The 27,139-nt window shown below is 32.3% G+C and overlaps 1 protein-coding gene across 4 annotated transcripts in view; it reads left to right on the forward strand.

Annotated features, from left to right (window-relative positions):
• LRP1B (LDL receptor related protein 1B) overlaps positions 1-27,139 on the forward strand; it is a 1,622,137-nt gene that overhangs the window by 1,101,796 nt on the left and 493,202 nt on the right. For all 4 annotated transcript variants that reach the window (XM_036236560.1, XM_036236558.1, XM_036236559.1 and 1 more), the window contains exons 28-31: positions 127-258; positions 1,602-1,829; positions 14,272-14,446; positions 15,224-15,318. In XM_036236560.1, the coding sequence (XP_036092453.1) occupies positions 127-258; positions 1,602-1,829; positions 14,272-14,446; positions 15,224-15,318 (630 nt within the window). The remainder of the gene's footprint in view (positions 1-126; positions 259-1,601; positions 1,830-14,271; positions 14,447-15,223; positions 15,319-27,139) is intronic.

Here is a 27,139-nt window from a genome sequence, read left to right on the forward strand (position 1 = left end):
CCTAGTAATAGGTGCTATGTAGGGAACTTCGCTTTGAATCATTAAGGGAATAACCCCTGTCAACCTCAGAGGTTCCCTAATATATTCTTCCTTCTTCACTGTTAATATTTCACTGTGTAATTACAGCTCCCAATCCCTGTGCAGCTAATGATGGCAAAGGCCCCTGCTCTCACATGTGTCTGATCAATCATAATAGGAGTGCTGCTTGTGCGTGCCCCCACCTGATGAAGCTTTCCACAGACAAGAAGACCTGCTATGGTATATTCTTAAAGTTCTTACCTAAAATTCAAATTGAATTCTCTCAAATTGTATTAGCATTTAGATTTTTCTCAAAGTAAAGTAGATGAGGTTTTTAATGTCCTTAGAAATATTTGAACGTGTGTTATTTTTAGACTATCGATGATTTATCTATTTTGGGGGTGACTGACAAATTCTTAAAATATGTGATATGCTGCACTTTATTATTTATTACCTTATTCATTTTTTCCTTGCAACTTTATTATTTGATGTGTTAGCAGAATTTATCTCTACAAAACAGGAAGATTTGTAAGTAAAAGTGCATTATTAGAAAATGATGATGCAGGTAACCTGCATAACGAAGAGGTACGTAACAGCTTTAATTCCCTCCTGCTCATCTAAAGTCACTTAAAGCATCATTTTGTATGGGATTATCAACTTGAAAAGGGGGAAAATGAAGTAAAATGTATAATTTTAAAGGATTTGTAATACATATTTAAATAATGCATTTAAAAAAAAATGAATGAAAATCAGACTGTTTTTCCGGTTTGCTTTATTTAAGTTTTGAGTAATATTTTTGTCGTTGTTTATTTGCAAAGTAATTACTTTAAGGATAAAAAAGAATGTACATAATTTGAGAATTTAGGCACATGTGAATTTAATTAATTTTGTGCAATCATAACATATCTCAAATAACAAGAATAACCTCAAAGCCAACAACGAAAGAATAGAATATCTGTGACTTCTATTTCTATTCAATCAACTAATATTGCATAAACTCAGTGATAGAATGGTGCCTATGGAAGTACAAGTTGATACAATGCATCAAATTGTTAGACAAATTTACAAAAATTTACAATAAAGCATAGTTTAACATTATTTGAACCTTAGTTTTGTTAGGGAAAAATTAAACACTTTTTAAAAAGAGTTGTTTCATTTCATTTTATTTAATGATAAGATAGAAAAAAATGTTCTTAGATTTCTTCAAACATCATTTAATGCAATGCAATATTGTCATAATTATGTAGAAAGAACAAATGTGATTGACATTTATGGAGTTCATGTATTTTAGTAAGTTTGTTTGAAATTATAAAATCAATTACTGAGAAACTCTTAGCATTCCTAACTAAAGAAAAATGAAGACTTAAGGATTTTAATGTAATTTTACATTTGTTTCTATTAAGTACTCTAATTTAAAAATAGATAAATCATTTCTGCATGAATGTTTCCATCAAATCTTGATTATGATTCTCCAGTGTTAAAAATGTATTAAATCATCAACAAGTAATATTTTAGAATGTCCAGACTACTTGAGACTTGTCAAGCTTATAAGAGGAAAATGTTTATTTTTATTTTTTTCCTAGAAATGAAAAAATTTCTTGTTTATGCAAGGCATTCTGAAGTCAGAGGAGTGGATATTGATAATCCGTATTTTAATTTTATCACGGCCTTTACTGTTCCTGATATTGATGATGTTACTGTGATAGACTTCGATGCATCTGAAGAACGTTTATACTGGACAGATATTAAAACACAAACCATTAAACGAGCTTTTATTAATGGAACTGGATTAGAAACTGTTATTTCAAGAGGTAAAAGATTTGCACATTAAAGCTTAAAAATGTTTGTTATTCAATTTATAATAATCAGAAGTCTCTTTTGTACCCTTTTTCTATTATCTAATTCTATGCTAATTAAAAGTTAGAATTGATTATTCAGAGATTTAATAATTCTATGTCTTAATAATTGTGGAATGCTTTAATTATGTTGCACATAGTAGCTTAATAACTAAAAATTTAGTTTCACAAGAAGAAATAATTTCAGAATAATCTCTTTAACATTTACAGGTTTCTAAATAAACTGACTTTAAACTCTCCTTTTTTGCTGATGGGAGAATATATTTGCATAGAAAAAATATAGGTTACTGGGAAGACTGATTTTCCTCACTGACCCTAACTTATTATCAACTTCATTTTGTATATATTTCTACAGAACTAGACTATACATATAAGATAAGGAACCTGTTCCTATCCTGACCCAGTAGATTGAACCATAGGTTCTCAGTAAATGTTGTTGAGTTAACCATTAAAAAAAGAGTAACTTTACCCAAAGCAGAAAACATAGCTGAAGTGAGACATACATATAATGGCAGTAGTTGAAATCTAAATATGTAGCATTTAATTATCCTAATTGTTGCTTAAATTTTGGTATATTGTGATTTCTGGGTCAGTTATTATTTTATCGAATGAATCTTAATTGAGTACCTGCTGTTTGCCATGGCTGCAAAACTAAAAAAAAAAAAAGACAATTTCTGTTCAATATCATGACCCCTAAACATAATAGAATGATTTGGAGGAGAATGAAGAAAAGGATAATCAGTAATCTATACAGATATTTCAAACTCCCAGGCTTTGAAGCATACTGAAAATTTTAAATCAGACCTTATTTAAGCAATGATCAATCTCTTAATGAAAGCAATAAGTGCAGGTTTTAAAATCACAGTGTTTTTCAAGAGTTTCTACACATAACACTAAAAGGCTGGCTTGAGTACAACTAGTAGATAGATCTGAGAGTATTTGATCACTGAAGTACTTTTTTATATATGCTAGCTCTTTACCCGACTCAGATTAGTACTGTTAAAGCAACTTGAATGAATTGGTTATAAGCTTGTTTAAATATTTATTTCAAACTTGCCATCAGAGAAGACCCTTTTTAAAAAGGCTAATGCAAAGATTTCCTCCGTGTACAGGATTTTTTACTTGGAAGATGGTTAGATAAGCATTAGACTAGGTGCAAAAAAATAATTTCTGGATGATGGCTATTGAAAACCTCGAGACTAGTTAAAAGGCTTTAAGTGTCTCCCAAGACTTACAGTCAAACAAAAAATTGCTCAAACACTTCATTATATATATGAAATACATCCCAGAAGTTTATGTGAATTGTATAATTTATATGATATTCTACCTGGAAAAAAGTGGGGGACGATCTTCTGTCTCTAATTATAGATTGGTAGCTAGTAGTAATTCGGTAAGATTATTTTTGAGAAAACCGCAAGGACTAAATTTTATTTAGCACAACTCTATTTACAATTATTAACCAATAATTAATAGTATTTTCTTACTAATAATACATATCCTCATTATGATCAATAATTTTTAATCAGTCATTTTGACAAATATTTGCATACTTTCTACGGAATAAGTAATTAAAGGATTACAAAGGCTAGTATAGACTGAATAGTAGTGTTGCGGGGAAAGTTCTTGTCTTATTCTGCAAGAAAGAATTAAAAGGTAAGAGGAGCAGCCGGCAGGAAAGCACAGGGTTTATTAAAGCAAAAGTACACACTGGAGCAGGGAGTGGAGTGAGGGGAGGGGACGAGAGCAAGAACAAGAGAGCGAGAGTGAGAGTGAGTCATGCCGAAGTGGCTGGTTATGAACTTTCTGTTCTCCCTGGAGACCGAACTCTGGAAAACATGGTGCTTGGGTAGGCTTATCGCCTCCCAGTAGGCGGGGAAGCTCAGTTTCCTGCTTTTCTTCCTTTTCTGGTGTTTCTGGAGCTGTCATGGCATCAGGTGCACAATGGGAGTTGCAATATTTACAATGTGGATGAGATTATAATGATATTATAATCAGCCAGAAGTCATGCTTTAGCCAAAGACGGCATGTATGCTGGAAAAGTCAGGTTTTGGCTTATCCTTCTCTCGGGGGCTAAGACAAGAGAAATTCTGAAGAAAGAAAAATGTTTCAGAGCTATATCCTAAATGGGGAGGGGGTATCCTTGCCCTAACTGTCCTGCCTCAGTATGGAGCACTGTGCTGTGCAAGATGATGGAACTAAAGAAATAGAAACCAAATGATGCCAGCCTTTATAAAATAAGTTGTTGATTTTTAATGTTAATACTAAGGATAATGGGAACAAAGGAAGTGTTTTCAGGAGGGTGCAGCTACACAATTAGTTTTGCCTTTGGAAAAGATCATTCTAGCTATTATATTTAGTAGAGAGACCCTGAGAGACAAATAAGTTGGCTGCTACAGTGGTTTTAGTAAGAGATGACAGAAGCCTGGACTAGACTGGAAACCACAGAGATAGTGAAATGAGGAAAGATTTTAAATATATCAAAGAGTAAAATTTATAAAGGAACTTAATTAAATATGAAGGTTGAAGAATAGGCAATGTAGAAGGATAACTTCCTGATTTCTGGCTGCTCCCCAAGTTGAACGATGTTTTGTTCCCTTTCTTCTACCGTAAAACCTTGACGATAATATACTTTACATTATTAGAAATACTTGGGATGAACATTTGACAGTTCGTTCAGCCTCTGAACTCATCAAAGTATCTCAAATCCTTCCAGTAATTGTACTTAATTTTATCCTTTTTTCTTTTAGATTTACTATGAGTGACTCTCTGATCTTTCTCTTACTTCTTACACTGTTGGCCTCTGTATTTTCTTAATTCACTGTCCTCCCTCTACTGGATATTTTTTTGAGGCTCTTTCCTATCTTCCTTAGCTTAAGTCAAATGTGAAATGAGTTTCAAAAATCAGGCCCCAGATCTATCTATTGTCCCAGGCAGCCTCCATTTTTTCCTTCCCAAGCCAACCAGTTTCTGAGGAAAACACTGGGGCTTTTTGTGAAAGAGATTAGAAATATTTTGCTTGCTTTACTATTCTCCATAACTTGAAACACTAAGATGTTCTTAAACTCTGTATTACCCACATGAACTATTTGTGGGACTTTTAGTAGGTATACTGCTTATAAGGGTAATTACTAATAGATGACTATAGACATATTCATTGTGTAAATTAACAAATATTTATACAGGTTTATATATATATATTTTTTTCTTTGCCCTTTTACAAAATAACAAAGGTAATTTTATTCTAAAAAATAAATGTAACAATTCCTGGCAAAAGTTCGTGTTAGTGGTCTACAGCCCTACTTTCTTGTGTTAATTGATTCTTATACTTGAGTAACTCATTGGTCTTAACACTTTTTGGTTATTCATACTCTAAGGTGTATTTTTCTGACATAGAGAATGATATTAACTTTCATTAATGTGACTAGTACCATTATCTTATTTAATCTTTGCACATTTTTTATTAAGAATTATTTCTTGAGGTAATTCACACTTGAGACTATATGTTTAGAGTTGCTATCAATCCTCATTACTCTTTAGTAAAAGGACTTGGGATTTCATCCCAAAAGCCCTAGGTGTTTTCCCTTTTATGATAGTTCCACAAGCTCGATCGCCCCTCCTTAACTTGTGTACTGCCCAGAATTATACTTTATTGTACAAAATATTTGTCCCCTCACCCCCCAAAAAACTCTCAAATACTCCTGTTAATTAAATAGTAAGAAAAATAAAAACATTTATTTACCTTGAAGTTCCTATTAGAAGCCAGGAGTAATATAATGGACTTTTCACATTTGTATGCATCATTATTATTTTAGTTATCATTTATTCCTCATACAGTGTTTTGAGGTAAATGTTACTTTCTGCTTTTAAAGATGAGAAAGCACTTTGTTCAGGTTTGCTATGCTATGAAATAGCAAGGCTTCGTTACATTCAAGTTTGGATTAAGCTATGCTCTTTTCCCGTAAGTGTTCCTTTCTTTTACAAATAACAAACTCAGCAGCTTTTCTATGACCATATGGTTTGTATATTACGGTACATTCAAGCTTTATTTAATATATACTCAGCATGCTCTGCAGAGTTCATCTAGTAGTACCTGGGTGAAGTATAAGGGTTAGACCATGTCTTTGCTAACAATTTTATTGTTTGTTCTGAAATATTAAGGAACAGCTTTTAGAAATATGTTGGCAGCTTTACAAGATTCCAGGACACTGTCAATAGAATCTCATTTTTTTTATTGGACAAGATCTTTGATATATCTGATCATTCTAATGCAAAGTATAAATTACTTGTCTTTGGAAAATTAAGGACTCAATTTTGGGCAAGTGCTATTGCTCGAGAAAAAATTTTTTAGTACTATAATCATCTACTCTCTGAATGAACTAGACTGTTAGAATGGGTTAAGCACAAGCTAAAATAAATGAAAGGAAGATAAATATAGATTAAAAGTATATCTTTTTATTTCTGTAAAGGATATTCTTTTATGTGCTAGGAAATTATCATATAATCACATGCTTTTTGATTGAAAAAAATTAAACTATTCTAAATACATCTTTTGATCACATTGCTGCTATATAAAATCTAATTCTCAGTGTAACTTTGAATCCAATGACCCATTTCAGAGTAGATTTCCATCAGTATTTGAAATTGTTATCCACTTCTGCCAATAGTTATTTTGTCAGTGAGTATTAAAGATTCATTCATTCCCTCTATTTTGCAAGACACCATATTAAATTGTACCCAGTAATAAAAATGCTTAGAAAATAAAAACTATTGTTAAAATTGGTCCAGAGAGAATGAATGAAATGAAAACAGGTCAGTAAAAATAGTGAACTCTAGATCTTGGAAACAGGCTTTGAATTAAAGTAGAAAGTTTGAATAGGAACATCTGTTGTTTTGCCTATTCCTGAATAGATTTTCAGTTTTCACTTTCACCCAGGAAGTTTTTGATGAAAGAATGTCAACATCTGCGATTTTCAAATAGAAAAAAAGAAGAAAAGGCGAAAATGACACCTAGAACTGCCATTCCCTTGAGAACTATGTCTCTATAGCAATAGGTGCTAAATAAGCAATACATCATATGTTTATTCTTCATCTTTTAGTTAGAGGAATAGAAATCATATTTTATTTTATGTCATAGGCTTTTTTTTTTTTTTTTTTTTTTTTACACCATATTCTAGATTCTTTATCTGGGACATAATATGGTTGGGGCAATGGCTTTTTTTTTAACTGAGACAGTACGAAACCTGAAAGAGCTTCCTATCTGGTGAAAGAATGGGTTAAACAATTAACTAAAATATACAGCTAAATGAAATGGTTTTAATAAGGGCGTAAACCACTTCTTAGAAAATTAGCCCAGGGAACACTTATTTCTTACATGAGATTGCCAAAGGTGGTAGTCAAACTAGGCCTTGTGGGGAAATGGTAGTGAATTCAATCCAGGTTAAGACATATTAGTAGGCACAAAGGTCTGAACACATCAAAGAAGAGCAAGTAGTGAGGGGTGGCTAGACCTCATAAAAGAGTAAGCTAGAAGCTTATCACGATGGCAGACTACAGAAGATCTTATACCAGAGTCAGGAACTGTTACTATATTTTTCCTATTTTCCCTCAAGGCAATAGGAAGCCACTAGAGACCTTTAACAGATGGGTATAGGTGATTCAATCTCCCTTAAACCAGGTGGAAATCTGAAAGTTATATTGAAAAAGTGAGAAATTGTGGTAAGGATACAATTAGAAATTTACAGAAATATTGTAAATCTGAAACAAAAATGAGATTAGAACAATGGGAGATATGGTATAAGAAGGTGACAGACACCAAGGGTATGGTAGATATAGAAGAATTTAATCTGATGACTGAGAGTTGAAGTTGACTAGGTGATTGAAAAGATATTGGAGACATCAATACAGATGAAAATAAAGAAAAGAAGGCTTGCTTCAAACTTTCCCCCAAATCAGCAGTGAGGTGTTTTTCTCAGACAGGAATAATTAGAGGTTTAGTACATTAAGAGATATGAAGATCCATGAAAATTATAGTTCTGCACCTATATTCTTTAGAAATAAAAATAGATTTGGGATACATATATGTGTTAAAACTCACAAAAACAAGTCAATGATAAACACTAAATCATTCAGGGTTAAAGAGGCATAAAATTAGTGAGGATGAGCAGAGAAGGCTTCTAAAATATTTGTAATGTGCTATTTCTTAAGCTGGATCATGATTTATGGATACACACACACACATATATTTGTATGTTTAGAGTTTCTCATATATACAACAAATCAAATATTTAATATTTACAAGTTTCCCTTGAGAGAGCTTTTTAAAAATGTTACCATTTTACTTTTTAAACTTTATTCCTAAGAACAGAGAAATAATTGCCCAGAAACCCACCTCAAATCAGTTTCGATTGGATGTAACCACATCTACCCTCAGAAAGTAGTAAGAGTAATTGGGATGCCCTCCCACCTTGGAGGCATCATTGATTTGGGGCAAAAGCCTTTGTGCTCACCCTAAGACAATGGTGTCAGCAGGTCCACTTCATGCTGAGGGGTGGGAAAAAAATAAATCTCATAAGCAGAGAATCAACACCAGTTCTTTTTTATTTTATCTGCATGTTAATCAATTTATGTACTTATTCTCGTCCTTCTAAGGTCTTTTTATGAACATTTCTCTTCTCTGAATTATAACCTTTAGTGTTTCTTTAGTAAGCATCTGTTAGTGATAATCTGATATATTACCAGGTATATATATATATATAGTCTTCATTTTTTGAAAGATAATTTTTTTAATTGTGGTAAAATATACATCATATAAAGTTTATTATCTTGACCTTCATTAAGTGTACAATTCATTAGTATAAGTACATTAGCATTATCCAATCACTCTTCAGAACTCTTCATCTTGCCAAATTAAAACTTGATATCCATTGAATTAGTGGTCCCCAACCTTTACAGCACCAGGGAATGGTGCTCCTATAAGAATCTCATGCCTGATGATCTGAGATGGAGCTGAGGCCGTGATGCTAGCACTAGGGAGTGGCTACAAATACAGATGAAGCTTTTCTCACTCACCAGCACTAACATCCTGCTGTGCAGCCCAGGTCCTAACAGGTCACTGACTGGTTCCAGTCCAGAGCCTGGGGGTTGGGGATCACTGGCTTAAGGGATCTATTTCAAGCAGGCATCCACTTCTAGGGGGGCTATTTTGAATAAACACATTGCCAGTCATACAACTAGGTTAAAGAGCCAAACCACTTCTCTACATTGACACTCCTTTGATAGGAATTTTTCAGCTTTATTATAATCTTATTAGGACTACCTTCATACATGCATGCAGTCTGTAGTTGACCAAAATGTCACTACTACACAACGTTTGACTGTACACTCAGAAGTGGAATTGTTGGGTCATCAGGTAACTCCATTTTTTATTTTTCGGGGAAGTGCCACACCATTTTCCACAGAGGTTGTACCATTTCATATTCCTACCAAAAAATGTACAAGGATTCCAATTTCTCCATAGCCTTCTCAGCACTTGTTATTTTCTGGGTTTTTGTCTTGATTCTTTTTTATAGTAGCCATAGTAGTGGGTGTGACATGGTATCTAATTGTGGTTTTGATTTGCATTTCTTAATGATTAGTGATGCTGAGCTTTCTCTCATGTTCTCGTTGGCCATTTCTATATCTACTTTGGATAAATGTGTATTCGAGTCTTTTGTCCATTTTTAAATCAAATTGTTTTTTGTGGTAGTAGTTAAGATGTAGTATGAAAGATAACTCTGTTGATTAGAAATTTCAAGTTCAGAGTTATTTTCTCTCAACCCTTTCTAGATATCATTCCACAATATTTTAGCATATCCCTTATTGCTATTGAAAATCTCCACATTTGTCTAATTAACATTCTTTTGGATGATGTGTTTTTTCTTCTTTTCTTGTTAGCTACTTTTAATATCTCCTCCCCCACCCCCTAGTGACAGTATTTATTTAGCCACATAGAGTTTTGTGCCCCTTATAGTGTCATGTCTTTCATTAGATCAGGAGGAAAAACAAAAAACAAAAAAGCAAACAAACAAAAAAAAAACAAACAAACTCAAAATATTATTTCTGATCATTTTTCCTAACCTAATCTCTCTACTTCCTCCTTTGGAAACTCTGAGTAGATATGCTAGTCTATTCATTTGTCAACTCACTTAATTTTTTTGTTTCTCTATTTTGGCTGTGGCTAAATTCCTTTTATTTATCATGCAGTTCATTAATTGAACTGCATCTAAGCTACTGGTTAATCTATTTAATAAATTATTATTATCTTTAATGTTGCATAAAAAATATTCATAAGTATGTTTGGTTCTCATTTATCTTATAAGAGGATCCCTAAAATAAATTATTACACATTGCTTATTATTTTAAAGTATATTTATTTTCTTTTTTCATAGGCTTAGGATCTTTAAACCTATTGTTTATATCTCTCTTTACTCTCTTATGTCTCATTTATTTGTGTATTTTAGTTTTTAGTTCTGATTTATCATGATAATGAACTCAATCTATGGATATTGTGAGAATTTGGGTTGAGGAATATTTTTATTTCAAATATTTCAAATCCATAAAGAATTTGAAATTGCTTCTGCTGGAAGGAAAATGAGTCACTATAAACCAGGAATCACTTTAATTTGACTTCTCTACCCAACCAGTGGATACCTTATTGATAAATCAGGTATCTCTTACCTGAGTATAAACCTATGCTTAGAATAATTATTATTATTTTTTGCACCCAGAGAAAGGACAGAAAAAAATAAGTTTTGTTTTCATATTTAAGTTATTCTCCTTTTTAAGGAGGCAGATTTTTTCTCCTACTCACATATCACTAAGGATTTAGACCCTTATGATATAACTGAGCTTATTCATGTTTAGTCCTCCTGTCTCTGTGAGCAATTATCCATAAACTTCTAGATTCTCTTTACAAGTTTTTGTCCCTATGGCTACACTAATCTCTGTATTCCCATTTGCCTTCTTTTATGGTTTTAACTATCATATGAGGTGTGTCAACACTTGAGATATTTATGTCTGCCTTATGAGCTTGACAATGCATTGAAAAGTTATAATTTATCATGCATCAGGAAATTTTGTGGCAAGAAGGGCTTTTCAGAATATCTAATCTACCTTAATTCAAGAAATAAGAGTCCCTGAAAATAGAAAAATTAAAATTTTGGAGAAACTTGCTCAGAGGTTTTGGTCTAACTTACTTGAAGATAAGAGGTAAGAGCCATAATTTATTATTTCAATATTTCTGTGAAGGAAAAAAATATCATTGAACACATGGCATCACCATACTGAGGGTGAATCGACCAGGACACTCTAAAGCATCAAACTTTGGCATTAAGAATAGTTTAAAAAATATACGTTTTATTTTGGACACAAAGTTAATAATTAGGAACTCCATCCAATCTAATATAGTTGGCAGGGAAAAGAAGTAAGGACAGAGAATGAGAATTGCCTGAGTATTTACTTAGGTGTGTATACTACTGAAAATGAATTTAAAGACCTTACATCTGATATTTCGAGCTCAGCTTACACATAATCTTAAATTATCAATCATGCATGTTATTTATTTTGAAGGCAGTGTTGTATGCATTTGGAGATGAGAGCTATAAAGATAAATTAGCAAGGAAACTGCCCTTAAGACGTACATTTTAGAGTAGTAATATGTCAACAAACAATTGTCACAGTAGGCAGAAAGGCATTGGCCGGATGTACTCCTGTTGAATTAGGTAAGTAGAGAAAATCTTTCTGGCTGGGATATATAGAAGAGTGTATCAGGTGTTTGTGGTTGAAGGGTGATATTGTTTATCAGCTAGCCTTTTTTGCATGAAACTTAGGTAAGTGGAGATATGACAGGCTATGAGGTCTAGATAATTCCTTATAGGTTGGAAAAGTCAGAACAAGTCTGGGAATCTGAAAACACATCAATATGACTGAAGTGTAAGGTAATTGTTAAAAATAGTAACAAATGAGGTTGGAAAGGTGATTCTATTCAGATTATATAAAAAGCCAAGCTAAGGAAGTTAGACATCACTTTCATAGTGGTTGGAAGTTATTGAATACCTTGGCAAAAACAAAGGTCATGATCCAGAGCTCTCTAGTCAGAGAAATGACCTGGCAGCATCTAAATCAATTGCTTGAGAAAGGAAAAAGGCCGAATGCTATTGAAATATTTAAAATAAAAGTAGATTTGAAAGAGTATGAACCATACAATTGACAAGGTCTAAATAGGTGTTAATAGCTGACACATGGCGATAATTTTCAATCATATAATGCAATGTTATTTTCCAGGCCTTATGATTAGGACTCAATGAGAAATGAATAAAAGAATTTTAAGAAACAGAGGCAGTCAAAAGGAAAAACAAAACAAACAAACAACAACAACAAATCAAACAAAAAGAATAAAAACCTTTGGAGAAAATGTATTTAGGGAAAATAATATTTAAAAAAAAAAAAAAAACTAATTTCATTAGTTTTGCCAACAAAAAGCAACCCAGGGTAAAAATGCAGAAAGTATTAAGTCCTTAGATTGGCAAAATATCTTTCAATTCTACACTGAGGTGCATAAATACACATCATCTAGTATGATATTCACAGCAATCTTATGTATTATTTGTAATTACCTAATTTTCTCGGTTAAAAAAGAGGCCAAAATTTAAGTGATTTGGCTAAAGACAAAAAGTAGACATGCAACCCAGAACATGAAGCCAAATTTTCTCATTACACCAATACTGGCTTTCAGCAACATATTAAATCCAGAGGGTGAAGGAGAAGGAAAAAATATCCTAGGTGAGCAATACATTAGTATCAGCCATGGCAGGGTTATCTTTACAGAAGTGCTGTATTACTTTTTTTTTTTTTCTGTATAAAAAAAGGAATCAGAGGAGGATAACTTAAAATAAGAGTCAATTTCAAGTTTTGGGTTTAAAAATGAAGTTTACATTCAAAATCCACCAATGTACCTTAAATTAATGAGGAAAGGTAACTTGTAGAGTGAGAAGATACTGATTAAAAGACAAAATTGAAACGTAAGAATATCTTGTAAAGGTGTTGGATTAAAAGTGATTTAGAAAGAATAAGAAGATTTTTTGAGAAAGTTAGCTTGGAGGAGAATCAAGGACTTCAGCATGGGGTGGAGCCTCTAACAACAATACAACCTACTAGGAGCTGCCAGGCCTTAGTGACTTATTTTTCTCTTGTTTATTTTGAACTAGTTGACACATTTTACAATCTGGAGTTTCTACTTTCAAATGACAATCTAGCTTTGTGGCATCTTTCAAAAATGATAAATAGATGTATCCATTCAGCGAGCTAAGTAGCGGGTGCTCTGGTTGTCTGGAGGCATTCAGACGGGAAACATTGCGGCAGCAGCACCTGGGAGCCAGTTAGAATTTGCAGAATTTCAACCGGTCCCCAGACCAACTGAATCAGAAGTGTCATTTTTATAGTCTCCAGGTGTCTTGTAAGTTTGAATAACACTGGCATAAAGAACTCTAAAGGTATACTATGCTAGAAAATATTAAAACTTTGTAAAATAAAGGCAAATCCATTTCAGAGTTAGTAAATGCCACATTTTGGGGGCTAAACTGGTCTTCTTTATCTATTAACATGCTGAAATAAATTTTCTAGTATCCATCATCATTGGCACTTTATTTTAATTTGCTTCTTTAATTAAAATGTGTAATTGTATTTAAGCCTAAATAATATCATTTTTTAAAGATGCCTAATTAAATAATCAAAGAATAACAACGCAAATATCCATATTGTCTTTAATAAATTGAAACGTAATTAGATTTGAGTAATTTCTGTAGATCCACATTGGAAGAATACTAAAAGGATTTTAGTTTCTTTGTATCTCAGTCAATTTCTGTTAATTATCTGTTTTGAAAGATGTTCAAGTCCATTGATTCTTTTAGGAAAGTTGAATTGTTTTATTTCATTTCAGTAACAAATTGGCACTTAAAACATAAAATAGTCCATTTGTTGATGGCCCACAGTACCATCCCCTAACTAGAAAGATGTGCTACCAACTGGAGAAGCTATTACTCTAATTTTAATTTTGGTCACCTTGGCCCATAAGACTGCTGCCTATTTCTGCTCCTAAATGTTTACTAGTGAATCATTGACTCCGTGTAATTTCAATGCTAATTGTTGCGTTAGATTTTCAAATGGCTCAGCACTAAGACATTAATGATTATTCATGCTTTAAGAAGGGCTGATAAGGGAATGAGATTACTGTCTTGCACAATTTTAGCTAACAAATTAAAGTGTAAATTAAATTTTCCCTGAGACAGAAAATAACTTACTTGGAAAGCCAAAAGAATGAGAAACTTCATTTACTTTTAATTTTCTTTTTCCTGTTTTACAGATATTCAGAGTATCAGAGGGCTGGCAGTGGATTGGGTTTCACGTAATTTATACTGGATTAGCTCAGAATTTGATGAAACACAAATTAATGTGGCAAGACTAGATGGCTCTTTGAAAACCTCAATTATCCATGGAATCGATAAGCCACAGTGCCTGGCAGCTCACCCAGTCAGGGGGTAAAGTATGATTATTTTTTTAAGTTTTTCAAAAAATTTACATACTTCTGCTCTGATTTTATCTAAAAACTTTAATTCAGGGGACACATATATATCAACTATACAGTCAAAAAGGCTAATATAAATATGGAAATTATAAAAGTGATCCCTGAGCAGAGATTTCTGTTATCCGCAAAGAATTAGATTTTTATATATTTTTATCAGATGTGTTTTTAGGGAATGACAGTTCAGAATAAAAAAAATTCAGGAAAAAGTTGTTGATTTCATTTTAAATACAGATTGTTAGTAACGTATTTGTCACATGTTGGTATTTTGGTCACTCCTAAATAGATTAGATTCTCCCATCTTCTCCCAGCTTGTGTAGTGTTAAAAGAAATCATTTCTCGTCAACGCTTTCAACAGGAATGTTTGAAATTATTTTGTTCCCTTCTAAAGTGTCTGGTTTCTCCAAGCCAAGTGGATTCAGTCTTGGCGACTTACTTTATATAGGAATAATTTACTATAGTCAGAGTTAAATATTCAGTTGTAAATGTAGGAGAAAAAGGGAAGTGAGGTAATTGTCTTTCAGTTATAGGACAAAGCGAGAGTGATGCTTTCTTCCCTGACAAATATGTAGGTTACTTTTGGCAGTGGCTTAACGATTTGGGACCTTCCTGAAAATAATTAATTGTGAGACAACGATTTACTTTCTATTAACTTTCTTCTTTAGTGTATGTTTCTAGTCAACAAGTATGTCTACATTTAATATTTTTTAATCCATATCTCTTTTGAATTAAGGAAACTCTACTGGACAGATGGAAATACAATTAACATGGCAAACATGGATGGCAGTAATAGCAAGATTCTCTTTCAGAATCAAAAAGAACCAGTTGGTAAGATTTTTTTTTAATTAGTTACTACAGTTTCTAATAAGACAAACCTGTTCTTGTACAATGTGTCCTTGATCTAGAGCCTAAAAGAAAATATTAAAGATTAATTAGAGAAATTAAATTAAGAATTTGCCAACCTTATTGAATCCATTGGTTCTATGTGGAATAAAGAAAAAATGTTAAGAGATTTTTTTACAATGTATTGAGTACTAATGTTACTTAAAACAATATAACTAATAAATATTTTATTTTCACTGGTGAGTATCTGGTCTGTTGTTACAGTGGCAGTATAACATACTTAGACTTCCCCCATCATTATTGTGTCATTATTAATAGTTACAAAGATTTGAGATTAAGTATTTAGTATTTGGTTTTCAGCAGTTTTCATTCCCCGTATGTTTACTTTGTTTTTCTACCTTTGCCAACCATTGTAAATTATTCGATAAAATATGATGGTGCTAGAAGAGAGCTCTGAGTCATTTTCATAAAACAACTTTGAAAATCTTGAGTACGAAGATTTTTTCTGAATATGTTATATACTTACACATAGATACCTATACATTATAATATTTTTTTTCAAACTGTGTGGGTCCCAGGCCTGGCTGTGCTCCAGGTTCATGGCCAGGAATAGGACCTGCATTTACAATGTTACATTAGTGTAGTAGGGTGCCTGCCCCTAAAATATGTAAACATCCTTCAGCTTATTGTATCACATATGTGTGGCTGAATGCCACTATTGTACTCTAATATATGTGGAGCCATACAGTCCCCAGGAAAACAGAAGGACAGCAGAAGGGGAGCACAAAAAAAGGAGCAGAAGAAGAGCAGAAACAGAAGCGTGCTCCCCGGAATAAAGTTGGTGCCTGCCGTTTCATTCTCAAGTCAGCTCCTCATGCATTCTTCCAACTGGGCGTCTCACCACCAAACCTTTCCTTCTCGATCAGTTCAGCACTGAGAAACTATAATCACTCTTTCCTCATAATTTTTTATATTTCTTTGAGAGGCAAGAATTGTCATATTGTTTGTCATCTCAAAGTACCTTTTAAAAAAATCCAATAATGAACCCAAACTTTGATATTATGTTAAAGGTGCAAATAATGGAACATACAAAAGAAAATCATAATTTTGCTTTGAATTTAATATAGTATAGTTTTAAATTTGGGGGCAAAATCAATACACCATAAATCTTTTTAGCATTTTTTTTTTTTTTTTTAGTTTTAGAAATGTGGAAGTATACTTATTTGAAGTAAGTCATTTTTAATAGTAATAATTCAATAAAGGTGTAGTATCATCAGTTTGCAGTAAATAATTATTTTCATGTATAAACCTCTGATATAAAATGATACTCTTAACAACTATTTTATTTAACTGTTCTAAGATTTGATACACAATTGGAATTCAAAGTAGTGTTAGAAATTGAAGGCAAATTGAAATGCTAATATTTCTGTGTGGAAGATGATAGAACCAAAGAAACACTCTATACTCTAAAGATTAAGACCCACACAAAGGACGTAATTTGGACTAAACCAATTTGGTTGGTGCTTATCTAGAGTCTTTCAGAATAGTTAATATGCAAAAATGAGTATGATGGAAATAGTATGAGTATGAGTCAATAAAGTTCTTACTTTGTAATGTGGTGGCTATAGGTTACACCAAAGTGTTAATTAATCTGCACACTTGGGGGAAACCTTATCTTGTTTAATACTAAATATCCATTTCCCTACTCAAATTAAAGAAAAAAACCTAACAGCTTATAAAAGGAAAACTTATAAGAAAGGAATTAGTACTATTTTGACTTTGTAATGGGACCCTCAGGAGTTATATACTATTTTTACTTTGTAATGGGACCCTCAGGAGTTATATACCAAATTATCAAATGATATTTTTAGGTGTATGTAAATGATGATTCAACATTTAATAACAAATATTAGATGTCTACTTTATGTCAGTTATTATTATATTTGAAAAATTAGTTTTAAATAAATTTAAAATGACAGTTTTTAATTTTAATTTGAGCAACATATTCTATTTTACCAGAAATAACCCAGAATCTCATTACAAACTATGCATTAAACTACTATTAATGAGTATGGCTTTCAAGTCAGAAATTTATTCAACAAATATATTCTTGAGTATCAGGCCTATTGATAAAAACATTTGGCACTGTCCTTTCCCTTAATAGGTACAGAAAACTAAATAATTTTAAATTCAATTAAGTAAATTTAACTTAGTGACCTTGAGCAACTATTGTTAACTTATGGTGCTTCCTTTCTTCATCTGTAAAATCAAGACAAAATGTCTATTTTATATAGTTCTTGTCATGATTGCATAAGGAAATCTTATTAGGGCATCAGGCCTTCAGTAACAGAACCTATAAGGAGCAATAGTAGAAGATGTACTGGGTCCAACAGATTGGAATTTGAATGATTTGACTGTCTGCAGTATGAATGAGCTCACTGAAGAATAAACATAGAATAATAGCCATAGAAATTTAGCAGAGGAATACATGTAACGTAGTGAATCTCTGAGATGAGCAAATTTTTATGCAAATGCTGTTATCTTGCTAACCTTGAGAGGCAAACAAGTTTGAAATATTTGGATTCTACTCTCAAATTTTCCCAGCATCATCCCCAGGACAGAAAAACTACTGGGCTGTCTCTTTGCTGCTGTAGTTTCTTAATGTGGTTTACAAACAGGTGTTACAAACTCCTTCTGGTAACTTTCTACTTTTAGTTAACTAATCATGTTAACAAGATGCTAAGATTGATAGTCTTTTCATTGCTGAATGAAAGACCTTGTTGTTTGTATGTAAACAAAACAAATTATTTTATTTTTCTCATGTTTTTAAAATCTGGATGTTCGTGGCAACCTCCCAGTCTGCTCTATTCAACTACACTTCTGCCACAGATATCTTTATTTTAGAAACATAATGAAAGAAAGTGGGCAGAGGAAGTTCTCCCCTGCCTTTGTTCTCCCCCACCTCACTACAATGAGTGATATTTCTTTATTGGTAGATCACTAACATCTTCTTTGATACTATTCATCATTCTTAATTACCACTTGCCAATTAAGAGAATCAAATTGTTCAGAGATGAAGAGTGAACTTTAGGAACCTGGGCACAAGGGACAGCTTATACCGATTTTCACATTCACATAAAGCATTCCTTTTGCTGTGTTCTGGCGACTACATGGTTGGAAAAAAAGTTGTTTGGGGAGCCAAACAAATCTCTACTTTGAATTAAAATATCTGATTTAAATGTCTGCTTTGATGCTTATTAGCTCTGTGATTTCCAAACACTTTTCTAATCTTTCCTAAGATTGAGTTTTATTATCTAAAAGACAATGATACTATTATCTATCCTTTGAGGTTACTTTTAGAATTAAAGCCATATATACAATACCAAATGTTCCAGCAACTCCACACTTAACTTACATACGCTAGAGAATTATGTGTGTGTAGGTACTGAAAGAAACAAATACAAGAGTGTTCAATAAATCATTGTTTATAACAAAAAATGTTGAAAAGAGCATAAATCTTCATCAAAAGAGGAATGACTAAATAAATGCTGCATGTTTATGTGCTGAAATTCTGTATATACATAAAGATGTGTGTGTGTATATATATGTATATGTGTGTATATATATATATAAAGACAAATATATAGCAAAAGCATTGAGTGAGAAAAGTAATTAGAAAAATAATACAGTATGATACCATTTATATAATTTCAAGATGAAACACACACCATTATTATATATATTTCTTCTGGATATACATATTTGTAAAACTATAGAAAAAGTAATCTTGAAATATGTACACCAATTTTATAATAGCAGTTGTCTTTGGAAGGGAGCAATAATGACATTCAAAGAGGAACTTTTCTTAACCGAAGGAGATTTAACTGTATTAGGAAAATTTATATTTCATAAAAAAGATTCACACGAAATATAATAAAATGCTAATAGTGTTCAATTCTGTGTAATGAAGGCATGAACATTTATTATTTTTGTCTCTTCTTTGTATTAAATGCTGGCTCCTCAAAAATAACACCAAAACAAATTGTTTATACCAGTGGTTCCCGACTTTTTTGACACCAGGGACTGGTGCTCCTATGAGAAACTAATGTCTGATGATCTGAGGTGGAGCTGAAGTGGTGATGCTAATGCTGGGGAGCGACTGCAAATACAGATGAGGCTTGGACTGCTCCACCACCTGCCGCTCACTTCCTGTTGTGCGGCCCAGTCTCTGACAGGCCATGGATCAGTACCGTCCATGGCCCAGGGGTTGGGGAACCCTGGGTTAGACAAAGCTGAGCTTCTTGCCTACTACAATAAGGGAGATCATTAACTTGTTAACATTTGAATAATGTCTCAGAGGGAAAAGAGCAAAGTTGAAATAATAATTGAGATTTTGCCATCTGCTTTAAGACAGATGTTTCAGTAGGAGTCTTGGTTATGATTAAGGATCATATAATCATTTTTAATTGGCAGAAGCAGGATGATTTTGAGAGAAGGTGATTTAGAGTCTTGAGGTAAAAAGTGTCATTTGATGCTTTTTTTATTGAAAAGTTGATGGGTTATTTGGGAAGTTCCTGAAATAAACGATAATGATATTTGCAACACTTGTCTTAGTGAACAAAAGTTTCTTAGAATGGTAAAGTTATGGCATCGAAGATAGTGGAATAGTAAAGAATAGTTAATGTAGACAATGAGCTGTGTCTTGGTTTTGATTCTCATCCATAAAATTTCATGGATTCTTTATTTTTTTCTCATTTAAAATGCATTAAAACTATTCTTTGTCAGAAAATTGTGCATTAATGTAGTCTTCATCAGCTGATTCTAAAACATCATCTACAATAGGACAGTTGTGTATCCATCAGAGTTAGATGAGAGAACTAGAACCTGGAGTGTGTTTGGATAAGTAAATAGATAAATGATAGATATCAACATATAAAAATAGATTTATTGCAAGGATTTAGCTTATGAGATTACGAGGGCTGGCTAGGCACATTTGAAATTCTTGGGAGGGCTGAAAATTCTCAAGAAGGAGCTTAAGCTATAGACCAGGGGAAGCATTTCTTCTTCCTCAGAGAAACCTTACTTCTGTTCTTAAGTCCATTCAACTGATTGAATCATACCCACCCAGATTTATTTTTTCAGATAATAATTTCCTTTAGCTAAAGTCACCTGATTGCAGATCTCCAAAATACCTTCACGGCAACACCTAGATTAGTGTTTAATTGAATACCTGGAAACTATAGCCTAGACGTGCTGACACCCCAAACTAATGTCACAAGTTTTGAACCATGTTAACTTTGATGTAGATTATTATATCAAGTATGATAATGTGATTTTTTTTTTAACCTAGGAAGAGAAAAAGAAAAAATGCTTGAGAATGTTTTATAATAGTTACAGAAAGAAAAAAAAAAGACAACTCTGTAATCAACTCTTCTTTCTTAAATCCAACTCCATGTATTAAATGGCTACTGCTGATGTGTTATGCTAAGCACTGTGGATGACACAAAGATGATCTTTTTATGTAATACTTGCCTTGTAGTGTTAACATACTAACAAGAAAGACATGAATGTATGGTAAAGATCCATTTTTATGTATGTAGAAATCTTGAAGAAAAAGAAGGAAAAATGAGTTCCTGTACTATACTGTTACTGAGAAACAAGTGAATACTGGGAAACAAGTAAACAAGGGCAATATAGTCCCTTTTACCCATGTATAGTCCTGTTGTAATCTAAAAGGAATTGCAGTGTGACTAAAACTTTATTTCACCCATTTTTACCTCCTTGGATTCTCTACTTGTCAAGCTCCTTTCCCTAATGATATATTTTAACAATCTATTCCTATGTGCAGTATTGCCTCTTAGATTTCAACTCAGGTACTATTTCTTCAAGAAACTTACCTTGACTTCTCTAACTAGGCTGAAGTCTCTTCTAATACACACTTTTAGCAGCATTATTTCATATTTTAGCTGTTGTCATTATTTTAATTTTGCACTTGCCTATTGAATATTTGGTTAACGACTGCTTACCAACTAGAAAGAAACTCTACAAAGCAAGGGGCTGTATCTGTTTTTAACATTGTCCTCAGCTCAGAATTCAATGTTGGCACATAAATAGATCTTCAATAAATATTCATTCAATGAAGTGAATACCGTTTTCTATCTTACCGCAGGAGGCTCTTATAAGATTGAATAAAGCTGAGATTTATTTATATATCTTAGTTGAGTAACATGTGAAAGAAGTGCATATCTGGTGATCTGGGTATAAATTCATGTTGTATTTCATTCAAAGTATCTGACAAGTAAAAAACAAAATATTCTCATATTCATATGAATAGCATCATTTTCTCAAATGATGGAGCATAAAAATAAGTGGATTGTTTATAAATAAATGAACTACTAGCAAAGAAAGAAAAGATGGACATTTTTGGTTTCTACCTTAGCTTTTCCATGTGTTTCTCTTGCTTTTTTATCTCCCATTCCTCTTATAACCCTGTGACCACTTGGCTCTCAATAGCACCTCAGAGATTTCTCATAAAAATAAGAAAAACAGGCAAAAATAGTATTGGTCAAGTTATCTACTTATTGACAAGTCCTCTTGGCACAAGGTATAAAGGTAAAACCAAATTATTTTGAGTACCCCTTATTCATTCTGACCCTATTATAACAATTTTGGTTTATCTTAATGGGCTAGAGAGACTCATCTATTAATTAACTATAAAAATATTAATACGTTTATAGCAGAAAAGTCCTATCTATATTCCATGAGTTTAAATTATTTATGAGGAATTGGTAGCAGTTAAGATGACACTGGTTTCAATAGTATCATAGTCACTGATTTATAACTATAATTGTTTTTCAAGTTATAGTATTTTTACTGTGTGTGACTGAAATATTTTCTTAAATATATTCAATACCATAGTGTTTATCATTTACACAAAATACTGAAACATTTTGGTTTATTGTGTTTTTCTTTTTAAAAAATATTTTTTGCTGTTGTTTTTTTCCCTTTCTTTATGGACAGTTTGGAGCTGTGATACAAATAAGTGAACTAAGTATTTTTTTCTTGGTCTTATATATAAATTTAAGTTGTTATCTAGTGAAGCATCAGGGTTAAGATTCATAAGGAAACATTGGATATAGAAGAATCTCTATACTCTCAAGAATGCATGTCATTATAACCTCACTTTACATGATTCTATTAGAACTATTTCCCTGAGATGATTTCTAAAATGGAATTTTCCAGTACTGTGAATGGACATATGAAATACTCTCAAGAATGCATGTCATTATAACCGCACTTTACATGATTCTATTAGAACTATTTCCCTGAGATGATTTCTAAAATGGAATTTTACAGTACTGTGAATGGACATATGAAAGTGTGAACAAAATAAATACAAATCTGTTTTTGTTAGTATGAATGATCAACATACCCATGAAATACTTATATACAAAGGGGTATTTATTACTTTGTTATTTGTTCATTGAATTTCACTGAAATTTAGCTCTGCAGAAAATTATTGTAATTATTTTTAATGATGAGTCTGTCTGGGCAATCTGCAGCTTAAACTCCTGCCCACTGCATTTCCTAAACCATTTCTGTGAAGAAAATTAGGTGATTTGGAAAGAAAGAGTTGCTGTTCAGCTTATTTTTTTTCCTCATGCATATTAACTGTCAGATTATAAATTATTTTTTCCCAGTACGTTAAGGGAAAACATAATATTTTCTCTGGTGAGGCTGGAAAGTGTCAACTCAAACAATCATTAGTTATCACCCTTTTTGGAACCTGTATTCTCAATATAAAACACACCTTTGTGTTTGCATGCACTTACTCTGGGATGTATGATACAGTAGAACCATTATCACTTTGGCAACAAAAATAACATAATTATAGTGACTACTTTTTAAGCACTTAGAATATGTCAAGCACTTGCAAAATGTTTTGCATGAATCATCTCACAGTAATCATTTCTGGAAGGCTTTCTTATTCTGCTTTTATAGATTTAGAAACTGAGGCTTGTTTAAATAAATTAGTTGCTTGTGATAAATGGTAGATTTGAGATTCAAGTTTAAGTTTATCTTCTTCCAAAACCATATTAAATCCTAACCACTATATTCTGCCCAGAGAGGCTAATTTTATATAGTAATTATCTGACCTCAAGCAAAGATCAGGGAATGAAACTGGTATTTTTTCAAACATGGAAAGTAGGAAAGAAAAATCCAGAGCTTGGCTACTCCTGCGAAATGTGGGCCCAATTAGGACACAGCGGACAGCTTTTCTAAGCAGCCAGGAGTACACATGAAACAATTTTACCTCTGTGCCAATTATGCCTCACAATTAATTATTTCTGAATCTTTAAATGCTAGTTTTAAACAGTAATGGCACTGATACACTAGAGTTTCTAGTTTGTGAAATTACATTTTAAATCCATATGTGAAATATATTTGATATAGAAGTGAATTATAATCTTATCAAAACACCTAACTTGGCATTTTACGAGTGTTTATCACTGAAGACTAAGTAATTGCAGCCTTCAAGGAAGTTTGGGCTGAATAACTTTGTTTCTGCTAAATACAAATCAACCTTCCAGTTATCCATTGTTGAATTAAATATCCTCAATTAAGATTTACTGCTCAATCATGTTGTATACATTAAGTGTTAGAACAGTTTGCATAACAGAGGATTTTAATTTACTACCAAAGCCATTTTCATGTTTAAAATGTTTACATATTAAGAATTTTATTCCTTAAACCTCAAAAAGCAACTTGGCCTGTCAATTAGCATTACTTTTCATGGTTCATTCTTAAGAATCTTGTGTATTATAATTTATTTCCTTGATGTTTTCCCTTTATTTTTATGTAATCCCAACCAAAAGTAACTTGTTCATTCAACCTTCAAGTATGTCTTCTTGAAACAAAATATATATATATTTTTTTTTTATCTAATTATTTCAGTCCATACTCTAAATAATGTGAATTTTGAAATCTGTCAATGGATAATATTTATAAGCAATTTTTCACTGCATCAAAATAATTCAAGGGACTTTATTAAATTATAATAATAATAGTAATAATAAAACAAATTTCTGGGTACGTTTTCTGGCTTGATAATACTGTTATTATTTTTTTAATTACTCATTACTTATTACAGGCACTTTTATTTTGTATAAAGCACAATTAATATATAAGGCTCTGCATACCAAAAGAAATGTTAAGAATAAATCTGTTCTTAAAATTACACAAGCATATGCACATGAATAACTTAAATTTATTACACTATTTCATCTGATCATTCGTTAACTCAATCTTTTAATATTTAGTATTAAAAAAAAAGGTTATAAAAAATATAATAAAGTGTATACAGGTACCAGACCCTGGAACTAAAACCTGGGATCTGTTATCAAGAAGATCATAGTCAGTGAAGGAAAAAGACACAGAAAACTACAAACCATTTGATGAGAATTTTAGTAGTTAAAATAAGAACACTAAATGTTGTTCATAAGTACTATCTTCCAGACACCATAAAGTTAATATAATTAGACACTGCAAAAATAGAGCAAACTACTAATTATTTGTGGAGAAGAAACATACAAGAAAGAGTTGTAACCAAATTGATGATACTTTGAAATTTCAATGAGATCTTGAAGAAAAAATATAATTTTGTTTTAAAGGAACTGATAAAAGAGGCTTTCCTTCTTAGCAGAAAGGGTAAATAGTCATAATAGGCACAGACACTGTGATATGTCTAGAAAAATTCTGAATATTTCTATATGGCTAGAAAGAAAAAAATAAGTGAAGGTTTAACCTTATATTTACAGAAAGTATAATTTAAATATTAAAATGACACGATCCAGTGTTTTAAAAATATTTTTTCTGCTTATCAAGCTATTAAGTATAATTTTAAAAAATTATAAAACTATGGGTATTAAAGCTTTTAAAATGGTCTTTTAGAACAAAACACTTATCAAGAAATAAACTATCACTTATCCTGGTCTTTCCCTCATTTTTGCAAGTATTATTTTTCACAATGCACATGATTTTTGTCAATCATCAAGAACTTAAAATAAATGTAAAATTTCCCCAGGTACAATGATTTATGTGATGAAAGATGGAAGAGACTCTGATATGATATACAACAAGGAACTAAGTTAATTAACTTAGCTCTGTAACACTATATGTTGTTGATGACTTTTTAATTCAGAGTGACTTGAGAAGGATGATTCCAATGTAGAAGTTAAGATTAGGGCAGTATAGATACTTGCAGAGGAGACAAAACAAAAACAAAAGCAAAACAAAGCAAAACACTTTTTTTCTCTATGCTCATAGGTTCTCTTACTTGGACTCTGTAAATTAGACTGCCAAAAGACAGATTAACAAAAGAAAAACAGTGTTTATTAACACAAGTAGCATGCATATACGTATGGGAAAAAGTCAGTGAAGAGTAAGCAACTCAAAGGAGTGGTTGGAGTCCAGGTTTATATATCCTCTTTACAAAGAACAATAAAATTGTACAGAAGTGACAAGACCAAGAAAAAGTATTTTAGACTTCCAAGGGATACAAACTATGGAAAGATGATTACATGAGGGAAACTAATGGAAGATAAGTGTTGTTTTAGTAAGGTTTGTTATGTAGATTTCGCTCTGTGCCATCTCAGGGCTGATCAGAGCCCAGACCTGTTAAGAATCTAAGCCTGCTTTTAGACAAATAGTGGGGGAGGACAGAGTTCTTTTATCTGGCATCTGCTATTTCTCAGTGGTCTTTGGTTCCAAATAATCCTTAAATCAAATTAATATATTTTGGAACGCCATATTCTGATCCTCTACATTCTCAACTAGTTGTTGAATAGTATGTTTTTCTTAATTGAAATTTTTTTCGAGATAATTTAGGTTCTCATGCTGTTATAAAAAAAGTAATACAGAGAAGTCCCATATGTAGCTTATGTTCCCAGTTGAAACATTATGTAAAACTGAATAATTGCAATGCTGCAACGATCCTTCATGTTGCCCTTTTATAAACACGCCTACTTCCCTCCTGCTTCCCACACTTTTCCCTTTCTTCCTACACCATTTGTCTTCTATATATAAATGGAATCATACAGTACATAACATTTTTAATTGGCTTTTTTTTACTCAGTGTATATCCTTGGAGATTTGTTGAAATTGTTTCATGTATCAATAGTTCTTTTCTCTTTATTGCTGAGTAGTGTGATTCTCCTGTTAAAGGAGGAAGGATGATTCTAGTTCTTGACTACTACAAATAAAGCTGCTATGAACATTCATATATAGGTTTTTGTGTGAACATAAATTTTCATTTCTCTGGGATACATTTTCAAGAGTGCAATAGCTAGGTCCTATGATAACAGTATGGTTAGTTTTATAAGAAACTGCCAAGTTACTTTCCAGGGTGTCTATACTCTTTTACGTTCCCACCAGCAATATATAGATAATCTACTTTTTCTCTACCTCCATGCTAACATTTAGCGTTATCACGATTTTTATTTTATTTTTATTATTTATGTCTATAGGACCTGGTCTTCCTAGGTGGTCTCCCATCCAGGCCCGACTCTTCTTAGCTTCCGAGATCAGATTTTGGGCTTGTTCAGGGTGGCATAGCCGTAGACCATGGACTATAGCTCCACAGGGACATGAATCCAGGACCTTCTGCATATAAAGCAGACTTGCTAACCGCTACACTATGGAACCATGTTCTCATTATTTTATTTTAGTCAGTCTTATAAGTGTGTAGCAATCTCTATTGCCATTTTCTCATTTTCTATCATGTTGAACATCTTTTTTATGTGCTTAT

Source organism: Rousettus aegyptiacus, unplaced genomic scaffold, assembly GCF_014176215.1.
Source record: "Rousettus aegyptiacus isolate mRouAeg1 unplaced genomic scaffold, mRouAeg1.p scaffold_m13_p_2, whole genome shotgun sequence".
NCBI lineage: Eukaryota > Metazoa > Chordata > Mammalia > Chiroptera > Pteropodidae > Rousettus > Rousettus aegyptiacus.